The following is a 24,331-nucleotide window of genomic DNA, read 5'->3' on the forward strand; positions in this document are numbered from 1 at the left end:
ATGTCAAGACCTCCCATTTTTGTTAATGACTTGGAAATAGGATGCCAGGTTTGGAAAATGGGTATCCGAGTCACTGATTTATGGACTGTCAAAGAGAGGAATGGCAAGTTACATGTGGAGCTAATCATTCAAGATGCAAAGGTGGTTAAAAGATATCCATGCACAACGCATTATGACTTTTCATGATTACTTTGTTTTCACACATTTCATTATTCTGCATGCATTTTTAACGAACAATCACTTTATCAGGGTCAACAGATTCAAGTTGTTACACGTCCGAGAGAATACAACCATTGGATGCAAGTGTTGACCGAACATGATACATATACACTGTATAATGGTGAACCTCTGAAAAATGATATCCAATTGGAGGCATGTGATAACCCAATTAAACTCATGTTCAACCAAGCAACCACACTTTATAAAAATCCGCAACACAACATCCCTCCTCACAAATTTGATTTCAAGCCTATACCTGATTTTATTTCTGGAAGTTTCAAGCATGATATGTTGTATGGTAAGTTAACATGAGTTCTTTTTATATTCTACCACCATCTTACTTGATTGGAGGCTGTCATACCCCAAAATTTGCCCATACATTTTTTTCATCAATACACAAAGTCCTAGAACACCTTCATACCTTAAAAATTGAGAGAAATAGGCCTTGTCAAAGTTGAACGATTTTGGAGAGAAAAATGTGAAGAAACTTGAATATTTTTGCAAATGGGCCCAATGTTTTGTGACCCAAACTTGTTCCTCAAAGCACTAAGACTCTCCAAACCCAACCCTAAGATTATTTGATTTTTATTCTATTTTTATTGAATTTTTATTCATTTAAAATATAATTTCAATCAAATAATTAAGAGAAAATATAAGAGATGTGATTTATTTTATTTCCAATCAATTTTAACCACCCAAATATCATATTCTTTTATTCAAATTCATTTTAATGGAAATTGGGAAGAAAAGATTATATTTTGGCCAAGTTTAGAAGGTTTTGAAACCATATCCAAATCAACTTTCAAATCTTTGATTCAAGAAGATTTACTTGAATTTTGTTAACCTAATGGCTTATACTATAAGTACAGAATACATTCACAAGGTTTAAGGGGACGTTTTTGCAGCCAAGAGAACCACATTCAAACTCATAAAAAATCAAGAACAATTCAAGATCAATTCTGGTGTTAGACGAGATTTCAAGAAGGTTTAAGGATCCTAAATCATTCTCTGAGGATTCCTGAAGCTCTCCAGATCGCTACCTTCAACCCACGCGTCCGAATTCACGAGCGGTCAGCCCCGGTTTGTTCATATTTTTCTTATCTCGATTACACTTATTCGTGAATCATATACAAATTCTAATCATATATGTGTGTTCATATTAGTGATTGCAAGCTTTCTGCATAATTAATTGGATTTTGGTTACAATTTGAGAAATCCACCATGATTAGGGTTTAAGGTATCGATTTAGGAATTCTGTCTCTGGGCGTGAATCGACTGTGATAAGGATACTATTAGGCTCGAGACATCAAGCTTGATTGATTCATGGTTTCCGTTTGCGTTATCATGGCTTGTATGAGTTTTTTAAGATGACAGGTGCTATAGCTATGGAGGTTTTGCCGTAGGTAGAAGGTCCTGCCTAAGACGACGGAAGAGCGAGGAAGATGACCTCGTGGCTTCCGCTGATTGGAGCAATTTGAATCTGGGGTCCAGCGCGCGCGTTTCAGGCTATAGGCATACGTTTCCTTTTATTTTGTTTAGTGACCAGTGCTTTAACAACGAATAGACATTGCCCCAGTGGAAAAGCATGCGCGTCCTAAGGTTGCCATACGCAAGGACCAGGGTTCGAGCCTGGTTTCTTGCAAAGGGTTTTGTTTATTTTCTTCTTCTTGTAACTTTGCAGATCAGGTGCGTGTGACCAACGGATGTTTACGGTGCACCATCGACCACCACTATCAGATCCTGTCCCAGATCAATCCAACGCATCCCGCAGCACAGACATACCATGCTCCATCCACCACCTACTACATAGGATCGTAGCTGAGTTTCTTAACCTTTTTTTTTAGTTTTATTTTATTCAATAATTATGTTTCTATGCTTTGTTTATTTATTTTATTTAATAAATTTTCTTTTGAATATTCTTTTAAAAAACACTTCTTTTGAATTTCTTTTTTATAAAATCATTAATAATTTTATTTTTATAAATAAATAGTTTGATTTAATGGTTAAGGTTAATTCTTGTTTGATTAAATAAATAAGTGGTTAATTTAGTTAATTTGATTTCGTTAATATTTTTTCTAATTATATTAATATTACTTATCAGGTTAGATAATTTAATCAAAAACTTTATTTTTCACCGATTTAATTAATTAGGTTGAAAATCAATAATTAATTAATTGGGTACTTATATATTCTATCAATCATGGTTAATGTGTGCCCTAGTCAGAGTTCGCGAGGTTTATCATTAAATCATGCCTACACTGAAAATATATTTATTTTTCTGTGCCTTTTCAGGGTTGTCTTTCCAGGTGCCTTCCGACTACGCGCCACGTCAAAAGAACGGAGCTAAGTTCTAAATCCTTCTTTTATTATTATTGCTATTTATTTTATGTGATTAGGGTTTAATTTCCTCGTCAATAGAACTCCTCCTACACTTACACTTTTGCCAATTCTCTGATGATCAGGTTCAATGCTTAAAGCTCGAGGCGAACCTTTGCCTATCAACCTGCCGATCGAAGCTAAGTATTTAATTTAATTTTTTCTGTTTCTTTTTATTTTTAGGGTTTGCCCTTTTAACCCTTTTTGAACTGTGCATACATTCACCTATTATTTGTCTTTGCCATTTTTTAGGGTTACCTCTGAGGCTTCCTCCGACCGTCAACCATGTCAGATCAAATTCAAATACAAAGCTAAGTGTTTGCTTATATACTTTATTATTTTAATTTCTTTTTACCTTCTTATTTTAGGGTTAATTTCATTTGCCTCTGAACTGATAAATGCACTCACCCTATTTTTGTTTACTTTTTACCTTTTCAGGGTTTGTCAACTTGTCAAAGCTACGACATCGGTAACCCTAAACCCTGTCCACAATTATTACTTATGTCAAACCCTATTAGGGATCCGCTGGTTTCATTGTCCCCTCCCCCATTATCACTGTTAATATTAATTGTTGTGGTTAGTAGCATCACTTAAATTTACAAGATAATATAACTGAACATAATCACATGATTGGTGCACACACGCACACTTTTGGGGTAACCTCTCTGTTGCCTGTTGCCTGTTGCCTTGTTGCCTGTTGCATGTTGCCTTGTGTTATTTTGCAGAATAGCCAGTCCCTCGAATACGAGGATACCTTAGCCAGTTGCCTCGATTAAGATCATGGTCCCTAATGATGCTGCCTTCGATATGCATGATCTCGACCCTCGGAAGTTGCCTACGAAAAAGGCTAAGGTATCCTCTGGCTGCCTACGAAAAAGGCTATTCTGGTCCTTCCCTTAGACTACCTGCCCTTCTATGGCATGGGACAGTCTTATGGCAAAGGATGCTTCGACGACCCTTCAACCTCCAAACGAAAGGCTTCCTGCCCTCTTATGGCAAGGATAGACCCTTTCATTCTGAAAGGCTAAAAAGGGACCTATCATCTGAGTTTAAGGTAATTGCCCCTAATTGCTTTGCAATGCTCAAACTTTCATTATATTCTTTCTCATAATTTTTCAAAAGGGCTACGCTCATTTACGAGCTAAAGTCCCTATCTCTTTCATCTACATTTTCTGAACAAACGAGCAAGCAAAGCAATTAAGAGCCCATGGAAAACCATGGATGCAAAGGGTGCCTTACACCTTCCCTTTGCATAAATTACCCCCCGAACTTAGATTTCATAAAAGGTTTTTTTCTGTTTCTTTTTGCCTTTCTGATTTAGTTTGGATAAAATAAAAGTCGGTGGCGACTCATGCTTAACCGTACATTTTTCGATCATAAAAGTCAGTTCACCGTATTACAGAACTGGCGACTCTGCTGGGGATTTCGATTAAGAGGGGTTACCTTAAAAGTTTAGGATCACTTAATTGTATTCTATTGTTCGTTTTGCTTGCTTTATTTTTCAGGGTTGTTTTGGGAATTAACTGAAGGACGAATCCTACACCCGGATTCAAGTACATCTAAGATAGGAAGTGGCATAGTCATGGCGACCTCCTTCATGTATGTGGGGGATTGGTCAATATGAGAGTTCACGCTTAAGTTAGGCCTCTATGGGTGTTTGCATGCTTCTCTTGTATGAGGGAGGTTCGTGCGGATGTCCGTGGGTGAGTCGGAGCTTAAGGACCTTTAGTTACCTTTAACCCATCTTGACTTTTAGGAACGTAGTGGGGGGACTACTCTTGATGTATGTTGAGAGCATAGTCGCTACCCGATACTACAGCTCAGATAGGTTCTTTCTCAAAGTATCATTGCATGGTATGTATGTATCATGTTCGAGGGTGCTTTAGGAGGGCTGACAATTCTGAGTCACTTGGTAGAACCCGTTGCTGAAATCTCCTTATCCATAGAAATATCCTTGGGAAGGACACCCGATCAGACTCCATGCAAGCCTTAAGCCAAAAATTGTGTGACTTGTGTGACTTGTTCGTGTTTACTACTAACCTTCATTTCCTCGCAGGTTTTATTGAAAGGACTTGTTTGTCCTTACTATCTCACACCATGACTAATGAACTGCATTTGCATAACATCATGACATCATGACATCATAAGCATAAGATGATCAACTAACCCTTTCAAGGATCTTAGGAATTTAGGGCGCACAATTTCAGGTGCTCTTATCAAAGACTGAATTCCCATCTAGGGCAAGAGGATTTATTTTCCTCTGGCCACGTACCTTCCAATCCAGAGACTCGATACCTATCAAGGGGCAAGAGGATTTATTTTCCTCTAGCCATGTACCTTCAAATTCAGAAATATCCCGAATCAGAGGCGATGACCCACTGGATATGGTGAGCTTGATTCCCATAGAAGAACATCCAAAAAAATCAGAGTTCTTCAAACGAAGAAGCGATCGAATCATGTTCCAATGTTGCTAACTAAATTTCCAAAGATCCTTGGAAGTATTGCATCTGCATTTATAACATTGCATCACAGGTTTCCACCACAGGTTTCTTACCACCTCGCTGTTTATTTCAGCATCATGAATCTCGAGCAATCAGTCAAAGACCTTCAAGCTCAGAACGCCCAGTTTCAAGATCTGATCCTGAACCTGTCCAAGGGGCAAGATGAACTGAAAGCACTCCTGACCAAGAAGAAGAAGAAGGGTAAGAAGACTCTGGGGAAAAAGCTTAGACCGATCTTGCAACTCAGGGATGCTGAACCCTCTGAAGACAGTGATGAGGATGAGCAAGATGATGATGCTAGTATCAAAAGTGATGCAAAAAGTAACCATGATTCTGCCAAACCCTCTGAAGAAGAAGAGGACTATCACCATGAGGATGAACATCCTGATGACAAATACAAGATGTTAGAAGAGCGTCTGAGAAGCGTGGAAATTCAGAAGGTACCTGGGCTGGATTTTGAAGAGCTTGGACTCGTTCCTGGGGTCGTTATTCCTCCAAAATTCAAAACTCCCGCCTTTGCTAAGTATGATGGAGTCTCTTGTCCTAAACTACACTTGAGGTCTTATGTAAGGAAGATTCAGCCTCACACTGCTGATAAGCGGCTCTGGATCCATTTCTTTCAGGAAAGCTTATCTGGAACTCAACTCGAATGGTACTATCAACTGGAAAGTACCAACATTCATACCTGGGAAGATTTGGTTGTTGCTTTCTATAAGCAATACCAATATAATTCTGATCTCGCACCAACTCGCATGCAACTACAAAGCATGTCCATGGGACCTAAGGAAAGTTTCAAGGAGTATGCTCAGAAATGGAGAGATCTAGCTGGAAGAGTCAAACCTTCCTTGACTGACAGAGAGTTGGTAGATACGTTCATGAATACACTGACTGGCCCTTTCTATAGTCATTTGTTGGGAAGTTCATCATCTGGATTCACCGAGCTTATACTGATTGGGGAACGGGTTGAAAGCGGCATCCGAAGCGGTAAAATTCAAGTGGCTACATATTCTAATACCGTAAAGAAAGTGCACAATGAGAGGAATGAATCCAATACTGTGGGATCAATCCTAGCCTCTAATCAAGTGCTGGTACGACAAAAGGGCAACCAGCGTAAACAAGGCGCATCTAAAAGACAATTCACAAAGATCAACATAACTTTGGCTGAAGCGTTACAACAGTTGCTGAAAGCAGGGTTGATTACTTTAAAGGATCCTCCTCTGAAGCCTAATACCGCGTCTCACCAATATAACCCTAATGCAAGGTGCGCTTATCACTCCGACAGCATTGGACATGACACTAATGATTGTTGGCCGCTGAAAAACAAAATCCAGGATATGATTGACGCTGGAGAAATTGAGTTCGACTCTCCTGCAACCATGCCTAATCACAACAAGAATGCTAATACTGTGGATGGCTAGAAGGGTGGACTTTAAGATCATTAGTTTTACTTTCATTTGCAATTCCTTTTTCTGTTTGTTTAAACATTTGACTTATGATAGACATTATTTGTTTTAATAATCATCATCAGTGCATTGCATATGTTTGTCTTGAGTAATTTATCTCGCTATCACTCTTTTTAAATTATGTCTTTACTTTGCATATGTTTTGTGATACTCGACTCCTACTAAAAGTTGTATGCCTTTTGAGGGAGGATGACGAAAACAATACCGTAACCTTATACAATATGCTTTTGAACGGACTATGTTGACGATGTACAGGCATTGTTTCAATTCCTAAACAGTGGAGATATAAGGATGTTAATCCCTCGTCAACCCCTTTGAGCCTAAGAAGTAGAAGTTTTTTCCTTGTACTAATTAAAACCATTGATTATAACCTGGGGCAGGGTAGTTCTCAGTTAATTTGGCTGTGCATTCTATTTTAAGAGAATCATTCAGTACACCTTTCGATAAAGGCTTCAATCACAAGCGTTCATCCGCACACATCAAAGAAGTGTTGGAGATGACAATCAAAAGACAATGATGGTTCGTCAATCATCAAACAAGACAGTCAATATCTTCAAAAGAAAAAATGAAAAATATATATACAAAGAAAAAGCCTGCTAAGTCAAAAATCAAAAGACGACTTAGGCAAAATCAAGGCATCCCGCTGACTGTAATCTCAGAAATAAACAGTTCAGGCAAAAGTTAGGGATATCAAAAAGATGAAAAAAGAGAAGTCAATGTACAACACAATGTTGTGACTACCAAAGGAAGAAGCGACTGCCATTTCAAAAGCTTTCCTTGCTTGTGAACCATCATCATTATCAAAGGTGCAAATCCAAAAGTCTCTTGGAACCTGAATGCACAAGTTAAATTAACTGAGTTTAGGATCGAAGATCATCACGAAGAGGGGTGGGTACAATCAATTTTTGAGCCTTTATCCTTCGTTTCTTAAACCGTGAACCAAGCCACGTTACAACCCTTAAAAGTCCTAACTGAAGCATGGTTAGTTCGAAAGCATACTGTCACAAAAAAGGTATCCTGACTCCTTAAGGTTTACCACAAATGCTGAGTTGACACTTCGTTTTTTACAAACATCACGTTTTTATAAACATCATGCTTTTACATATCCAATTTTAATGTTTTTCAACAAACTCAAGACAGACATATGCATTGCATCTCATGAATTAATTATTAAACATATTCTGCTACATAATTTCAAATGTTAGCATCAGATAGAACTAGCACAGGGTATGACTAATGACTCAAAGTTATCCCAACCAACAAAGATTACTCCAAAGAAGCAATGTATCCTACATATACAAGGGGCATGACGCAGTTTATCCAATCAATCTGGGGCAATCAAGTCAAGAATCGAAGAATCTCTCAAATTCTAAACAGTCAAGGGCATACACCCAAGTGGGCCCGAAGCTACTTCCCGATCAGTCAGGGGCATCATACGATTACTAGGGGCATGTCGCCCATAGTGCACATCTCATAAAGTCCTCGCAAGGCGAATCTTCCCAAAGTTCCTACTAGCAGGGGCAAATCTATGCAAGTCCAGTTCGACATCTTGATTAATACTCAGTGACGTGTCCTAATCAAATCCAGGGATGGTAGTTGCTATAATACTGGGGGAAATATTCAAGGCATCCATGCCTTCCCGCAATTCCGATTTCACAAAATCATATCCCCACAGAGCAATCTTCAAGAAGATATCTTCAAACATACTCGTCCTGACAAAGACATAGCTCCTCAACAAAGTTTACATTTTCAACACTGCTGGTTCTCCAACACTTTGTTCTTCTCCAACATGGTTTATTAATATTTCTTATCCCCAGTCAGGGTACATCAAGTTACTGATCATCCCCAAGCAGAAATCATAAATCCCCAGCTACACATCTTCAAAACAAGATCAAATATCCAATCCACAAGGATACATAGATTTGTTTTCTCAGAACAACATCAGTCATACATCATATACATCACATACATATTCATACTTTGCATACATTACTTTATGATAAACATACAGGAGAAACTCGTCATACAATACATGCATCATGACATTGCATATTTCTAACTTTGTTTTCAGGTTCCGCCTCGACAAACATTCCTTTCAAATATAATCGAGATGAAGATTCGTTCTGACAAGCCTTTTTTATATTCCAAAACTTCATCAAAATAACTTATCAACTGCAACGTACAAGCATTCTCAATCAGATATGGTTTAATGAATAACTCGTTCTGACATCCTTCATCAGATATGGTCTAATGTATGACCCGTTCCGGTATTCTCAGTCAGATATGGTTAAATGTATGACTCGTTCTGACATCCTTCATCAGATATGGTCTAATGTATGACCCGTTCCGGTATTCTCAGTCAGATATGGTTAAATGTATGACTCGTTCTGGCATTATCCTTCAGATATGGTTTAATGAATAACTCGTTCTGACATCCTTCATCAGATATGGTCTAATGTATGACCCGTTCCGGTATTCTCAGTCAGATATGGTTAAATGTATGACTCGTTCTGGTATTATCCTTCAGATATGGTTTAATGAATAACTCGTTCTGACATCCTTCATCAGATATGGTCTAATGTATGACCCGTTCCGGTATTCTCAGTCAGATATGGTTAAATGTATGACTCGTTCTGGCATTATCCTTCAGATATGGTTTAATGAATAACTCGTTCTGACATCCTTCATCAGATATGGTCTAATGCATGACTCGTTCTGACACCCTCCAACAAATACGATCTAATATTCTCCTGTAGATATGGTTTAAAGCATGACTCGTTCTGACGTCCTCTATCATATATGGTCTAATGTATGACCCGTTATGGTATTCTATTTACAAGATCTAAATCTATCATCACAAACAAGGTAGATGCGGTCAACTGTCAAAGTCTAAATCCTGTTACTACGAACAGAAATGACACGATTAACATTCAACAACCACTTCTCAACACTTCAAGTTCAGATATAATCTAACGTATGATTCATTCTGACTTTCAAAACTTATCGAGACAAATGGCATCTTCAAACCCATCACAATCAAATCCCAAGAATCTGGATGGCATCTCCAAGCCCATCTCTGACAAAAATCCCTACTTCAGCTAGGGCAAATTTCTTGGTATTCTAGTGTTCAATCATCTTCCACCTTCAGATACCGACTGGCATACAAACCACTCTACATGTTCAGGTTTAAGATAATTGAACAGGGGCAGCTGTCATACCCCAAAATTTGCCCATACATTTTTTTCATCAATACACAAAGTCCTAGAACACCTTCATACCTCAAAAATTGAGAGAAATAGGCCTTGTCAAAGTTGAACGATTTTGGAGAGAAAAATGTGAAGAAACTTGAATATTTTTGCAAATGGGCCCAATGTTTTGTGACCCAAACTTGTTCCTCAAAGCACTAAGACTCTCCAAACCCAACCCTAAGATTATTTGATTTTTATTCTATTTTTATTGAATTTTTATTCATTTAAAATATAATTTCAATCAAATAATTAAGAGAAAATATAAGAGATGTGATTTATTTTATTTCCAATCAATTTTAACCACCCAAATATCATATTCTTTTATTCAAATTCATTTTAATGGAAATTGGGAAGAAAAGATTATATTTTGGCCAAGTTTAGAAGGTTTTGAAACCATATCCAAATCAACTTTCAAATCTTTGATTCAAGAAGATTTACTTGAATTTTGTTAACCTAATGGCTTATACTATAAGTACAGAATACATTCACAAGGTTTAAGGGGACGTTTTTGCAGCCAAGAGAACCACATTCAAACTCATAAAAAATCAAGAACAATTCAAGATCAATTCTGGTGTTAGACGAGATTTCAAGAAGGTTTAAGGATCCTAAATCATTCTCTGAGGATTCCTGAAGCTCTCCAGATCGCTACCTTCAACCCACGCGTCCGAATTCACGAGCGGTCAGCCCCGGTTTGTTCATATTTTTCTTATCTCGATTACACTTATTCGTGAATCATATACAAATTCTAATCATATATGTGTGTTCATATTAGTGATTGCAAGCTTTCTGCATAATTAATTGGATTTTGGTTACAATTTGAGAAATCCACCATGATTAGGGTTTAAGGTATCGATTTAGGAATTCTGTCTCTGGGCGTGAATCGACTGTGATAAGGATACTATTAGGCTCGAGACATCAAGCTTGATTGATTCATGGTTTCCGTTTGCGTTATCATGGCTTGTATGAGTTTTTTAAGATGACAGGTGCTATAGCTATGGAGGTTTTGCCGTAGGTAGAAGGTCCTGCCTAAGACGACGGAAGAGCGAGGAAGATGACCTCGTGGCTTCCGCTGATTGGAGCAATTTGAATCTGGGGTCCAGCGCGCGCGTTTCAGGCTATAGGCATACGTTTCCTTTTATTTTGTTTAGTGACCAGTGCTTTAACAACGAATAGACATTGCCCCAGTGGAAAAGCATGCGCGTCCTAAGGTTGCCATACGCAAGGACCAGGGTTCGAGCCTGGTTTCTTGCAAAGGGTTTTGTTTATTTTCTTCTTCTTGTAACTTTGCAGATCAGGTGCGTGTGACCAACGGATGTTTACGGTGCACCATCGACCACCACTATCAGATCCTGTCCCAGATCAATCCAACGCATCCCGCAGCACAGACATACCATGCTCCATCCACCACCTACTACATAGGATCGTAGCTGAGTTTCTTAACCTTTTTTTTTAGTTTTATTTTATTCAATAATTATGTTTCTATGCTTTGTTTATTTATTTTATTTAATAAATTTTCTTTTGAATATTCTTTTAAAAAACACTTCTTTTGAATTTCTTTTTTATAAAATCATTAATAATTTTATTTTTATAAATAAATAGTTTGATTTAATGGTTAAGGTTAATTCTTGTTTGATTAAATAAATAAGTGGTTAATTTAGTTAATTTGATTTCGTTAATATTTTTTCTAATTATATTAATATTACTTATCAGGTTAGATAATTTAATCAAAAACTTTATTTTTCACCGATTTAATTAATTAGGTTGAAAATCAATAATTAATTAATTGGGTACTTATATATTCTATCAATCATGGTTAATGTGTGCCCTAGTCAGAGTTCGCGAGGTTTATCATTAAATCATGCCTACACTGAAAATATATTTATTTTTCTGTGCCTTTTCAGGGTTGTCTTTCCAGGTGCCTTCCGACTACGCGCCACGTCAAAAGAACGGAGCTAAGTTCTAAATCCTTCTTTTATTATTATTGCTATTTATTTTATGTGATTAGGGTTTAATTTCCTCGTCAATAGAACTCCTCCTACACTTACACTTTTGCCAATTCTCTGATGATCAGGTTCAATGCTTAAAGCTCGAGGCGAACCTTTGCCTATCAACCTGCCGATCGAAGCTAAGTATTTAATTTAATTTTTTCTGTTTCTTTTTATTTTTAGGGTTTGCCCTTTTAACCCTTTTTGAACTGTGCATACATTCACCTATTATTTGTCTTTGCCATTTTTTAGGGTTACCTCTGAGGCTTCCTCCGACCGTCAACCATGTCAGATCAAATTCAAATACAAAGCTAAGTGTTTGCTTATATACTTTATTATTTTAATTTCTTTTTACCTTCTTATTTTAGGGTTAATTTCATTTGCCTCTGAACTGATAAATGCACTCACCCTATTTTTGTTTACTTTTTACCTTTTCAGGGTTTGTCAACTTGTCAAAGCTACGACATCGGTAACCCTAAACCCTGTCCACAATTATTACTTATGTCAAACCCTATTAGGGATCCGCTGGTTTCATTGTCCCCTCCCCCATTATCACTGTTAATATTAATTGTTGTGGTTAGTAGCATCACTTAAATTTACAAGATAATATAACTGAACATAATCACATGATTGGTGCACACACGCACACTTTTGGGGTAACCTCTCTGTTGCCTGTTGCCTGTTGCCTTGTTGCCTGTTGCATGTTGCCTTGTGTTATTTTGCAGAATAGCCAGTCCCTCGAATACGAGGATACCTTAGCCAGTTGCCTCGATTAAGATCATGGTCCCTAATGATGCTGCCTTCGATATGCATGATCTCGACCCTCGGAAGTTGCCTACGAAAAAGGCTAAGGTATCCTCTGGCTGCCTACGAAAAAGGCTATTCTGGTCCTTCCCTTAGACTACCTGCCCTTCTATGGCATGGGACAGTCTTATGGCAAAGGATGCTTCGACGACCCTTCAACCTCCAAACGAAAGGCTTCCTGCCCTCTTATGGCAAGGATAGACCCTTTCATTCTGAAAGGCTAAAAAGGGACCTATCATCTGAGTTTAAGGTAATTGCCCCTAATTGCTTTGCAATGCTCAAACTTTCATTATATTCTTTCTCATAATTTTTCAAAAGGGCTACGCTCATTTACGAGCTAAAGTCCCTATCTCTTTCATCTACATTTTCTGAACAAACGAGCAAGCAAAGCAATTAAGAGCCCATGGAAAACCATGGATGCAAAGGGTGCCTTACACCTTCCCTTTGCATAAATTACCCCCCGAACTTAGATTTCATAAAAGGTTTTTTTCTGTTTCTTTTTGCCTTTCTGATTTAGTTTGGATAAAATAAAAGTCGGTGGCGACTCATGCTTAACCGTACATTTTTCGATCATAAAAGTCAGTTCACCGTATTACAGAACTGGCGACTCTGCTGGGGATTTCGATTAAGAGGGGTTACCTTAAAAGTTTAGGATCACTTAATTGTATTCTATTGTTCGTTTTGCTTGCTTTATTTTTCAGGGTTGTTTTGGGAATTAACTGAAGGACGAATCCTACACCCGGATTCAAGTACATCTAAGATAGGAAGTGGCATAGTCATGGCGACCTCCTTCATGTATGTGGGGGATTGGTCAATATGAGAGTTCACGCTTAAGTTAGGCCTCTATGGGTGTTTGCATGCTTCTCTTGTATGAGGGAGGTTCGTGCGGATGTCCGTGGGTGAGTCGGAGCTTAAGGACCTTTAGTTACCTTTAACCCATCTTGACTTTTAGGAACGTAGTGGGGGGACTACTCTTGATGTATGTTGAGAGCATAGTCGCTACCCGATACTACAGCTCAGATAGGTTCTTTCTCAAAGTATCATTGCATGGTATGTATGTATCATGTTCGAGGGTGCTTTAGGAGGGCTGACAATTCTGAGTCACTTGGTAGAACCCGTTGCTGAAATCTCCTTATCCATAGAAATATCCTTGGGAAGGACACCCGATCAGACTCCATGCAAGCCTTAAGCCAAAAATTGTGTGACTTGTGTGACTTGTTCGTGTTTACTACTAACCTTCATTTCCTCGCAGGTTTTATTGAAAGGACTTGTTTGTCCTTACTATCTCACACCATGACTAATGAACTGCATTTGCATAACATCATGACATCATGACATCATAAGCATAAGATGATCAACTAACCCTTTCAAGGATCTTAGGAATTTAGGGCGCACAATTTCAGGTGCTCTTATCAAAGACTGAATTCCCATCTAGGGCAAGAGGATTTATTTTCCTCTGGCCACGTACCTTCCAATCCAGAGACTCGATACCTATCAAGGGGCAAGAGGATTTATTTTCCTCTAGCCATGTACCTTCAAATTCAGAAATATCCCGAATCAGAGGCGATGACCCACTGGATATGGTGAGCTTGATTCCCATAGAAGAACATCCAAAAAAATCAGAGTTCTTCAAACGAAGAAGCGATCGAATCATGTTCCAATGTTGCTAACTAAATTTCCAAAGATCCTTGGAAGTATTGCATCTGCATTTATAACATTGCATCACAGGTTTCCACCACAGGTTTCTTACCACCTCGCTGTTTATTTCAGCATCATGAATCTCGAGCAATCAGTCAAAGACCTTCAAGCTCAGAACGCCCAGTTTCAAGATCTGATCCTGAACCTGTCCAAGGGGCAAGATGAACTGAAAGCACTCCTGACCAAGAAGAAGAAGAAGGGTAAGAAGACTCTGGGGAAAAAGCTTAGACCGATCTTGCAACTCAGGGATGCTGAACCCTCTGAAGACAGTGATGAGGATGAGCAAGATGATGATGCTAGTATCAAAAGTGATGCAAAAAGTAACCATGATTCTGCCAAACCCTCTGAAGAAGAAGAGGACTATCACCATGAGGATGAACATCCTGATGACAAATACAAGATGTTAGAAGAGCGTCTGAGAAGCGTGGAAATTCAGAAGGTACCTGGGCTGGATTTTGAAGAGCTTGGACTCGTTCCTGGGGTCGTTATTCCTCCAAAATTCAAAACTCCCGCCTTTGCTAAGTATGATGGAGTCTCTTGTCCTAAACTACACTTGAGGTCTTATGTAAGGAAGATTCAGCCTCACACTGCTGATAAGCGGCTCTGGATCCATTTCTTTCAGGAAAGCTTATCTGGAACTCAACTCGAATGGTACTATCAACTGGAAAGTACCAACATTCATACCTGGGAAGATTTGGTTGTTGCTTTCTATAAGCAATACCAATATAATTCTGATCTCGCACCAACTCGCATGCAACTACAAAGCATGTCCATGGGACCTAAGGAAAGTTTCAAGGAGTATGCTCAGAAATGGAGAGATCTAGCTGGAAGAGTCAAACCTTCCTTGACTGACAGAGAGTTGGTAGATACGTTCATGAATACACTGACTGGCCCTTTCTATAGTCATTTGTTGGGAAGTTCATCATCTGGATTCACCGAGCTTATACTGATTGGGGAACGGGTTGAAAGCGGCATCCGAAGCGGTAAAATTCAAGTGGCTACATATTCTAATACCGTAAAGAAAGTGCATAATGAGAGGAATGAATCCAATACTGTGGGATCAATCCTAGCCTCTAATCAAGTGCTGGTACGACAAAAGGGCAACCAGCGTAAACAAGGCGCATCTAAAAGACAATTCACAAAGATCAACATAACTTTGGCTGAAGCGTTACAACAGTTGCTGAAAGCAGGGTTGATTACTTTAAAGGATCCTCCTCTGAAGCCTAATACCGCGTCTCACCAATATAACCCTAATGCAAGGTGCGCTTATCACTCCGACAGCATTGGACATGACACTAATGATTGTTGGCCGCTGAAAAACAAAATCCAGGATATGATTGACGCTGGAGAAATTGAGTTCGACTCTCCTGCAACCATGCCTAATCACAACAAGAATGCTAATACTGTGGATGGCTAGAAGGGTGGACTTTAAGATCATTAGTTTTACTTTCATTTGCAATTCCTTTTTCTGTTTGTTTAAACATTTGACTTATGATAGACATTATTTGTTTTAATAATCATCATCAGTGCATTGCATATGTTTGTCTTGAGTAATTTATCTCGCTATCACTCTTTTTAAATTATGTCTTTACTTTGCATATGTTTTGTGATACTCGACTCCTACTAAAAGTTGTATGCCTTTTGAGGGAGGATGACGAAAACAATACCGTAACCTTATACAATATGCTTTTGAACGGACTATGTTGACGATGTACAGGCATTGTTTCAATTCCTAAACAGTGGAGATATAAGGATGTTAATCCCTCGTCAACCCCTTTGAGCCTAAGAAGTAGAAGTTTTTTCCTTGTACTAATTAAAACCATTGATTATAACCTGGGGCAGGGTAGTTCTCAGTTAATTTGGCTGTGCATTCTATTTTAAGAGAATCATTCAGTACACCTTTCGATAAAGGCTTCAATCACAAGCGTTCATCCGCACACATCAAAGAAGTGTTGGAGATGACAATCAAAAGACAATGATGGTTCGTCAATCATCAAACAAGACAGTCAATATCTTCAAAAGAAAAAATGAAAAATATATATACAAAGAAAAAGCCTGCTAAGTCAAAAATCAAAAGACGACTTAGGCAAAATCAAGGCATCCCGCTGACTGTAATCTCAGAAATAAACAGTTCAGGCAAAAGTTAGGGATATCAAAAAGATGAAAAAAGAGAAGTCAATGTAAAACACAATGTTGTGACTACCAAAGGAAGAAGCGACTGCCATTTCAAAAGCTTTCCTTGCTTGTGAACCATCATCATTATCAAAGGTGCAAATCCAAAAGTCTCTTGGAACCTGAATGCACAAGTTAAATTAACTGAGTTTAGGATCGAAGATCATCACGAAGAGGGGTGGGTACAATCAATTTTTGAGCCTTTATCCTTCGTTTCTTAAACCGTGAACCAAGCCACGTTACAACCCTTAAAAGTCCTAACTGAAGCATGGTTAGTTCGAAAGCATACTGTCACAAAAAAGGTATCCTGACTCCTTAAGGTTTACCACAAATGCTGAGTTGACACTTCGTTTTTTACAAACATCACGTTTTTATAAACATCATGCTTTTACATATCCAATTTTAATGTTTTTCAACAAACTCAAGACAGACATATGCATTGCATCTCATGAATTAATTATTAAACATATTCTGCTACATAATTTCAAATGTTAGCATCAGATAGAACTAGCACAGGGTATGACTAATGACTCAAAGTTATCCCAACCAACAAAGATTACTCCAAAGAAGCAATGTATCCTACATATACAAGGGGCATGACGCAGTTTATCCAATCAATCTGGGGCAATCAAGTCAAGAATCGAAGAATCTCTCAAATTCTAAACAGTCAAGGGCATACACCCAAGTGGGCCCGAAGCTACTTCCCGATCAGTCAGGGGCATCATACGATTACTAGGGGCATGTCGCCCATAGTGCACATCTCATAAAGTCCTCGCAAGGCGAATCTTCCCAAAGTTCCTACTAGCAGGGGCAAATCTATGCAAGTCCAGTTCGACATCTTGATTAATACTCAGTGACGTGTCCTAATCAAATCCAGGGATGGTAGTTGCTATAATACTGGGGGAAATATTCAAGGCATCCATGCCTTCCCGCAATTCCGATTTCACAAAATCATATCCCCACAGAGCAATCTTCAAGAAGATATCTTCAAACATACTCGTCCTGACAAAGACATAACTCCTCAACAAAGTTTACATTTTCAACACTGCTGGTTCTCCAACACTTTGTTCTTCTCCAACATGGTTTATTAATATTTCTTATCCCCAGTCAGGGTACATCAAGTTACTGATCATCCCCAAGCAGAAATCATAAATCCCCAGCTACACATCTTCAAAACAAGATCAAATATCCAATCCACAAGGATACATAGATTTGTTTTCTCAGAACAACATCAGTCATACATCATATACATCACATACATATTCATACTTTGCATACATTACTTTATGATAAACATACAGGAGAAACTCGTCATACAATACATGCATCATGACATTGCATATTTCTAACTTTGTTTTCAGGTTCCGCCTCGACAAACATTCCTTTCAAATATAATCGAGATGAAGATTCGTTCTGACAAACCTTTTTTATATTCCAAAACTTCATCAAAATAACTTATCAACTGCAACGTACAAGCATTCTCAGTCAGATATGGTTTAATGAATAACTCGTTCTGACATCCTTCATCAGATATGGTCTAATGTATGACCCGTTCCGGTATTCTCAGTCAGATATGGTTAAATGTATGACTCGTTCTGACATCCTTCATCAGATATGGTCTAATGTATGACCCGTTCCGGTATTCTCAGTCAGATATGGTTAAATGTATGACTCGTTCTGGCATTATCCTTCAGATATGGTTTAATGAATAACTCGTTCTGACATCCTTCATCAGATATGGTCTAATGTATGACCCGTTCCGGTATTCTCAGTCAGATATGGTTAAATGTATGACTCGTTCTGGTATTATCCTTCAGATATGGTTTAATGAATAACTCGTTCTGACATCCTTCATCAGATATGGTCTGATGTATGACCCGTTCCGGTATTCTCAGTCAGATATGGTTAAATGTATGACTCGTTCTGGCATTATCCTTCAGATATGGTTTAATGAATAACTCGTTCTGACATCCTTCATCAGATATGGTCTAATGCATGACTCGTTCTGACACCCTCCAACAAATACGATCTAATATTCTCCTGTAGATATGGTTTAAAGCATGACTCGTTCTGACGTCCTCTATCATATATGGTCTAATGTATGACCCGTTATGGTATTCTATTTACAAGATCTAAATCTATCATCACAAACAAGGTAGATGCGGTCAACTGTCAAAGTCTAAATCCTGTTACTACGAACAGAAATGACACGATTAACATTCAACAACCACTTCTCAACACTTCAAGTTCAGATATAATCTAACGTATGATTCATTCTGACTTTCAAAACTTATCGAGACAAATGGCATCTTCAAACCCATCACAATCAAATCCCAAGAATCTGGATGGCATCTCCAAGCCCATCTCTGACAAAAATCCCTACTTCAGCTAGGGCAAATTTCTTGGTATTCTAGTGTTCAATCATCTTCCACCTTCAGATACCGACTGGCATACAAACCACTCTACATGTTCAGGTTTAAGATAATTGAACAGGGGCAGCTGTCATACCCCAAAATTTGCCCATACATTTTTTTCATCAATACACAAAGTCCTAGAACACCTTCATACCTCAAAAATTGAGAGAAATAGGCCTTGTCAAAGTTGAACGATTTTGGAGAGAAAAATGTGAAGAAACTTGAATATTTTTGCAAATGGGCCCAATGTTTTGTGACCCAAACTTGTTCCTCAAAGCACTAAGACTCTCCAAACCCAACCCTAAGATTATTTGATTTTTATTCTATTTTTATTGAATTTTTATTCATTTAAAATATAATTTCAATCAAATAATTAAGAGAAAATATAAGAGATGTGATTTATTTTATTTCCAATCAATTTTAACCACCCAAATATCATATTCTTTTATTCAAATTCATTTTAATGGAAATTGGGAAGAAAAGATTATATTTTGGCCAAGTTTAGAAGGTTTTGAAACCATATCCAAATCAACTTTCAAATCTTTGATTCAAGAAGATTTACTTGAATTTTGTTAACCTAATGGCTTATACTATAAGTACAGAATACATTCACAAGGTTTAAGGGGACGTTTTTGCAGCCAAGAGAACCACATTCAAACTCATAAAAAATCAAGAACAATTCAAGATCAATTCTGGTGTTAGACGAGATTTCAAGAAGGTTTAAGGATCCTAAATCATTCTCTGAGGATTCCTGAAGCTCTCCAGATCGCTACCTTCAACCCACGCGTCCGAATTCACGAGCGGTCAGCCCCGGTTTGTTCATATTTTTCTTATCTCGATTACACTTATTCGTGAATCATATACAAATTCGAATCATATATGTGTGTTCATATTAGTGATTGCAAGCTTTCTGCATAATTAATTGGATTTTGGTTACAATTTGAGAAATCCACCATGATTAGGGTTTAAGGTATCGATTTAGGAATTCTGTCTCTGGGCGTGAATCGACTGTGATAAGGATACTATTAGGCTCGAGACATCAAGCTTGATTGATTCATGGTTTCCGTTTGCGTTATCATGGCTTGTATGAGTTTTTTAAGATGACAGGTGCTATAGCTATGGAGGTTTTGCCGTAGGTAGAAGGTCCTGCCTAAGACGACGGAAGAGCGAGGAAGATGACCTCGTGGCTTCCGCTGATTGGAGCAATTTGAATCTGGGGTCCAGCGCACGCGTTTCAGGCTATAGGCATACGTTTCCTTTTATTTTGTTTAGTGACCAGTGCTTTAACAACGAATAGACATTGCCCCAGTGGAAAAGCATGCGCGTCCTAAGGTTGCCATACGCAAGGACCAGGGTTCGAGCCTGGTTTCTTGCAAAGGGTTTTGTTTATTTTCTTCTTCTTGTAACTTTGCAGATCAGGTGCGTGTGACCAACGGATGTTTACGGTGCACCATCGACCACCACTATCAGATCCTGTCCCAGATCAATCCAACGCATCCCGCAGCACAGACATACCATGCTCCATCCACCACCTACTACATAGGATCGTAGCTGAGTTTCTTAACCTTTTTTTTTTAGTTTTATTTTATTCAATAATTATGTTTCTATGCTTTGTTTATTTATTTTATTTAATAAATTTTCTTTTGAATATTCTTTTAAAAAACACTTCTTTTGAATTTCTTTTTTATAAAATCATTAATAATTTTATTTTTATAAATAAATAGTTTGATTTAATGGTTAAGGTTAATTCTTGTTTGATTAAATAAATAAGTGGTTAATTTAGTTAATTTGATTTCGTTAATATTTTTTCTAATTATATTAATATTACTTATCAGGTTAGATAATTTAATCAAAAACTTTATTTTTCACCGATTTAATTAATTAGGTTGAAAATCAATAATTAATTAATTGGGTACTTATATATTCTATCAATCATGGTTAATGTGTGCCCTAGTCAGAGTTCGCGAGGTTTATCATTAAATCATGCCTACACTGAAAATATATTTATTTTTCTGTGCCTTTTCAGGGTTGTCTTTCCAGGTGCCTTCCGACTACGCGCCACGTCAAAAGAACGAAGCTAAGTTCTAAATCCTTCTTTTATTATTATTGCTATTTATTTTATGTGATTAGGGTTTAATTTCCTCGTCAATAGAACTCCTCCTACACTTACACTTTTGCCAATTCTCTGATGATCAGGTTCAATGCTTAAAGCTCGAGGCGAACCTTTGCCTATCAACCTGCCGATCGAAGCTAAGTATTTAATTTAATTTTTTCTGTTTCTTTTTATTTTTAGGGTTTGCCCTTTTAACCCTTTTTGAACTGTGCATACATTCACCTATTATTTGTCTTTGCCATTTTTTAGGGTTACCTCTGAGGCTTCCTCCGACCGTCAACCATGTCAGATCAAATTCAAATACAAAGCTAAGTGTTTGCTTATATACTTTATTATTTTAATTTCTTTTTACCTTCTTATTTTAGGGTTAATTTCATTTGCCTCTGAACTGATAAATGCACTCACCCTATTTTTGTTTACTTTTTACCTTTTCAGGGTTTGTCAACTTGTCAAAGCTACGACATCGGTAACCCTAAACCCTGTCCACAATTATTACTTATGTCAAACCCTATTAGGGATCCGCTGGTTTCATTGTCCCCTCCCCCATTATCACTGTTAATATTAATTGTTGTGGTTAGTAGCATCACTTAAATTTACAAGATAATATAACTGAACATAATCACATGATTGGTGCACACACGCACACTTTTGGGGTAACCTCTCTGTTGCCTGTTGCCTTGTTGCCTGTTGCATGTTGCCTTGTGTTATTTTGTAGAATAGCCAGTCCCTCGAATACGAGGATACCTTAGCCAGTTGCCTCGATTAAGATCATGGTCCCTAATGATGCTGCCTTCGATATGCATGATCTCGACCCTCGGAAGTTGCCTACGAAAAAGGCTAAGGTATCCTCTGGCTGCCTACGAAAAAGGCTATTCTGGTCCTTCCCTTAGACTACCTGCCCTTCTATGGCATGGGACAGTCTTATGGCAAAGGATGCTTCGACGACCCTTCAACCTCCAAACGAAAGGCTTCCTGCCCTCTTATGGCAAGGATAGACCCTTTCATTCTGAAAGGCTAAAAAGGGACCTATCATCTGAGTTTAAGGTAATTGCCCCTAATTGCTTTGCAATGCTCAAACTTTCATTATATTCTTTCTCATAATTTTTCAAAAGGGCTACGCTCATTTACGAGCTAAAGTCCCTATCTCTTTCATCTACATTTTCTGAACAAACGAGCAAGCAAAGCAATTAAGAGCCCATGGAAAACCATGGATGCAAAGGGTGCCTTACACCTTCCCTTTGCATAAATTACCCCCCGAACTTAGATTTCATAAAAGGTTTTTTTCTGTTTCTTTTTGCCTTTCTGATTTAGTTTGGATAAAATAAAAGTCGGTGGCGACTCATGCTTAACCGTACATTTTTCGATCATAAAAGTCAGTTCACCGTATTACAGAGGCCATCTCACAACTTTGTTAATTTTCTATTTTACTAGATGTCATCGGAATCTTCAATGAAGTGACTCGAAAACAAACTGTCGGCAACAACAAAAAGGCTTGTGCTAACATTTTACTTAGTGACTACCACGATAATGTCATTGAAGCTGCTCTCTGGGATTCTTTTGCTTCAAAGCTATTTGACTTCCTCAACTCAAATTCACATGCCACTCCTATCATTATTGTGCTAACCCATGGTTGGTGCAAAAGAAGTGGTGGTAAGCAATTGTATTTTCTAACTTCAGCTTTATCCATCTGTTAAAAGTTTTGAAACAACTTAAATTTCTGCTTTTATACATTGGTGAACATCATTTTGTGTGTAGTCGTTATTTAACCAGCTTAAATTGTGCTTTTATACAGCAAAATCCACTTTTTCTAATGCATGGAATGGAAGTAAACTTCTCATCAACTATGATCATCCACAAGTGCACGATTACAGAACTAAGTATTTTACCTTTTTCTATCCATCTGCCTCTTGCAATAATTCTAATATTTATTAGTGTATACATTCATAACACGCAAAATATTTCAGGTTAGGCGATTATAAACCATGCCCACGGGCTTCTCAAAGTGTGTCGCAAACATCTGAATATGATAAGTTTTGGACCAACTCTTTGGAATTCAAGAGCATCTCTGAGATTAAAGGAAAAAATCAGGTTTCTTTGTTTATTTCTTGCCATTACTATGATAAACTATCCAGAACTGCTATTTCCTCAGTGTTACCATTTTCCTTTGTTCATAACAAGGATTGTTTCGCAACAACCATGGGCACAACTATGAGGTTCAAGATGGCGTCGTTCGGATGGTACTATAATTGCTGTTCAGGATGCAGCAGGGAAATAAAAGATCCTGAACTACCGTTTCAGTGCAAATGTGGTGGCCCCAATATAGTTGAAGTCACAAAGTAATTTAATAATCTTCATTCTCTACTTTCATTCTTAATTATATGTATGCAGCTACTTATTTTCTATGATGTTGTCTCTATTGTTTTTTCGTAGATACAAGCTGGAAATTGAAGTTGAACACGGCGGCGTTGATTGTACCTTCATGTTTTGGGACAAAGATTGTGTTCCAATCGTTGGGATGACTGCTGATAAATTAAGGGCTATAACGAAAGAGGTGAGTATTATAATTTTATTGCTACTCTTACGAAGCAATGAAAATGTTATGAATTGTTTCTATTTTTTATTTAGGCTGGTGAAGATCACCCACAGATATACCCTACTTACCTTGATGTTCTTCTGGAGAAAAAGCTCACTTTCCGTGTGAAGTACACCACCAACTTTGGTCAGTGCTCCATAGTCCAGATTAATCCTGATAAACAAGTTTACAAAAGGATCGATGAATTCTTGAACCCAAATGAGGTAACAATTATATCTGCTGCACATGTAAATATATTAATATGCAACAATTGAGAGTCAACACTAATACATATTTAATTGCAGCACACTTCAAATGTCTGCGTTACACAAAATACCGATAAGGCTAACATGAAAACTCCGACTGTGGCTGTTGCGGATAATTCAAAGGTTCCTGAATTGCCCGCTGAAAATGTTGTGGCTGCTCAATCTAATCCGGCGCTGCCTATATCTCCAATTAACCTGAATTCGGTTTGCTCCTTTTTGAATTTTTTGGACAAAATATAATTTTGCAATTATAACTAGCTGCCTTTTAAGTTTTCGTGGTATTCTTAGCATGCTGTTTTTGACTAACAGAAACTTGCTACTGAAGTTACGATGTCTGGAACTAGCTCTACAAACACGCCAATGAAGCGGGATGCTGCTTCCATAGTGTTAGAAGATGCCTCTCCGATCAAGTATCTAACACCTCAGAATTCTGCCACCAAAGTAAAACACATGAAGACGGAGTGAAGTGGAACATCAAATGTTGCTACAAACAAGATCTG

The 24,331-nt window shown here is 37.9% G+C and overlaps 1 protein-coding gene and 1 pseudogene across 1 annotated transcript; one reads left to right on the plus strand and one right to left on the minus strand.

The window, feature by feature from the left end:
- LOC131598441 (uncharacterized) lies at nt 1-24,296 on the plus strand. The gene is made up of 9 exons (XM_058871041.1): nt 1-141; nt 250-517; nt 22,425-22,643; nt 22,786-22,870; nt 22,958-23,329; nt 23,424-23,544; nt 23,619-23,789; nt 23,871-24,035; nt 24,141-24,296. Exons 1-9 carry the CDS (start codon nt 1-3, stop codon nt 24,294-24,296), a joined length of 1,698 nt encoding a protein of 565 aa, XP_058727024.1.
- The window catches only part of LOC131596226 (pentatricopeptide repeat-containing protein At5g11310, mitochondrial-like), a 94,798-nt pseudogene that overhangs the window by 14,776 nt on the left and 55,691 nt on the right, over nt 1-24,331 (minus strand).

This window comes from Vicia villosa, linkage group LG4, assembly GCF_029867415.1.
Source record: "Vicia villosa cultivar HV-30 ecotype Madison, WI linkage group LG4, Vvil1.0, whole genome shotgun sequence".
NCBI lineage: Eukaryota > Viridiplantae > Streptophyta > Magnoliopsida > Fabales > Fabaceae > Vicia > Vicia villosa.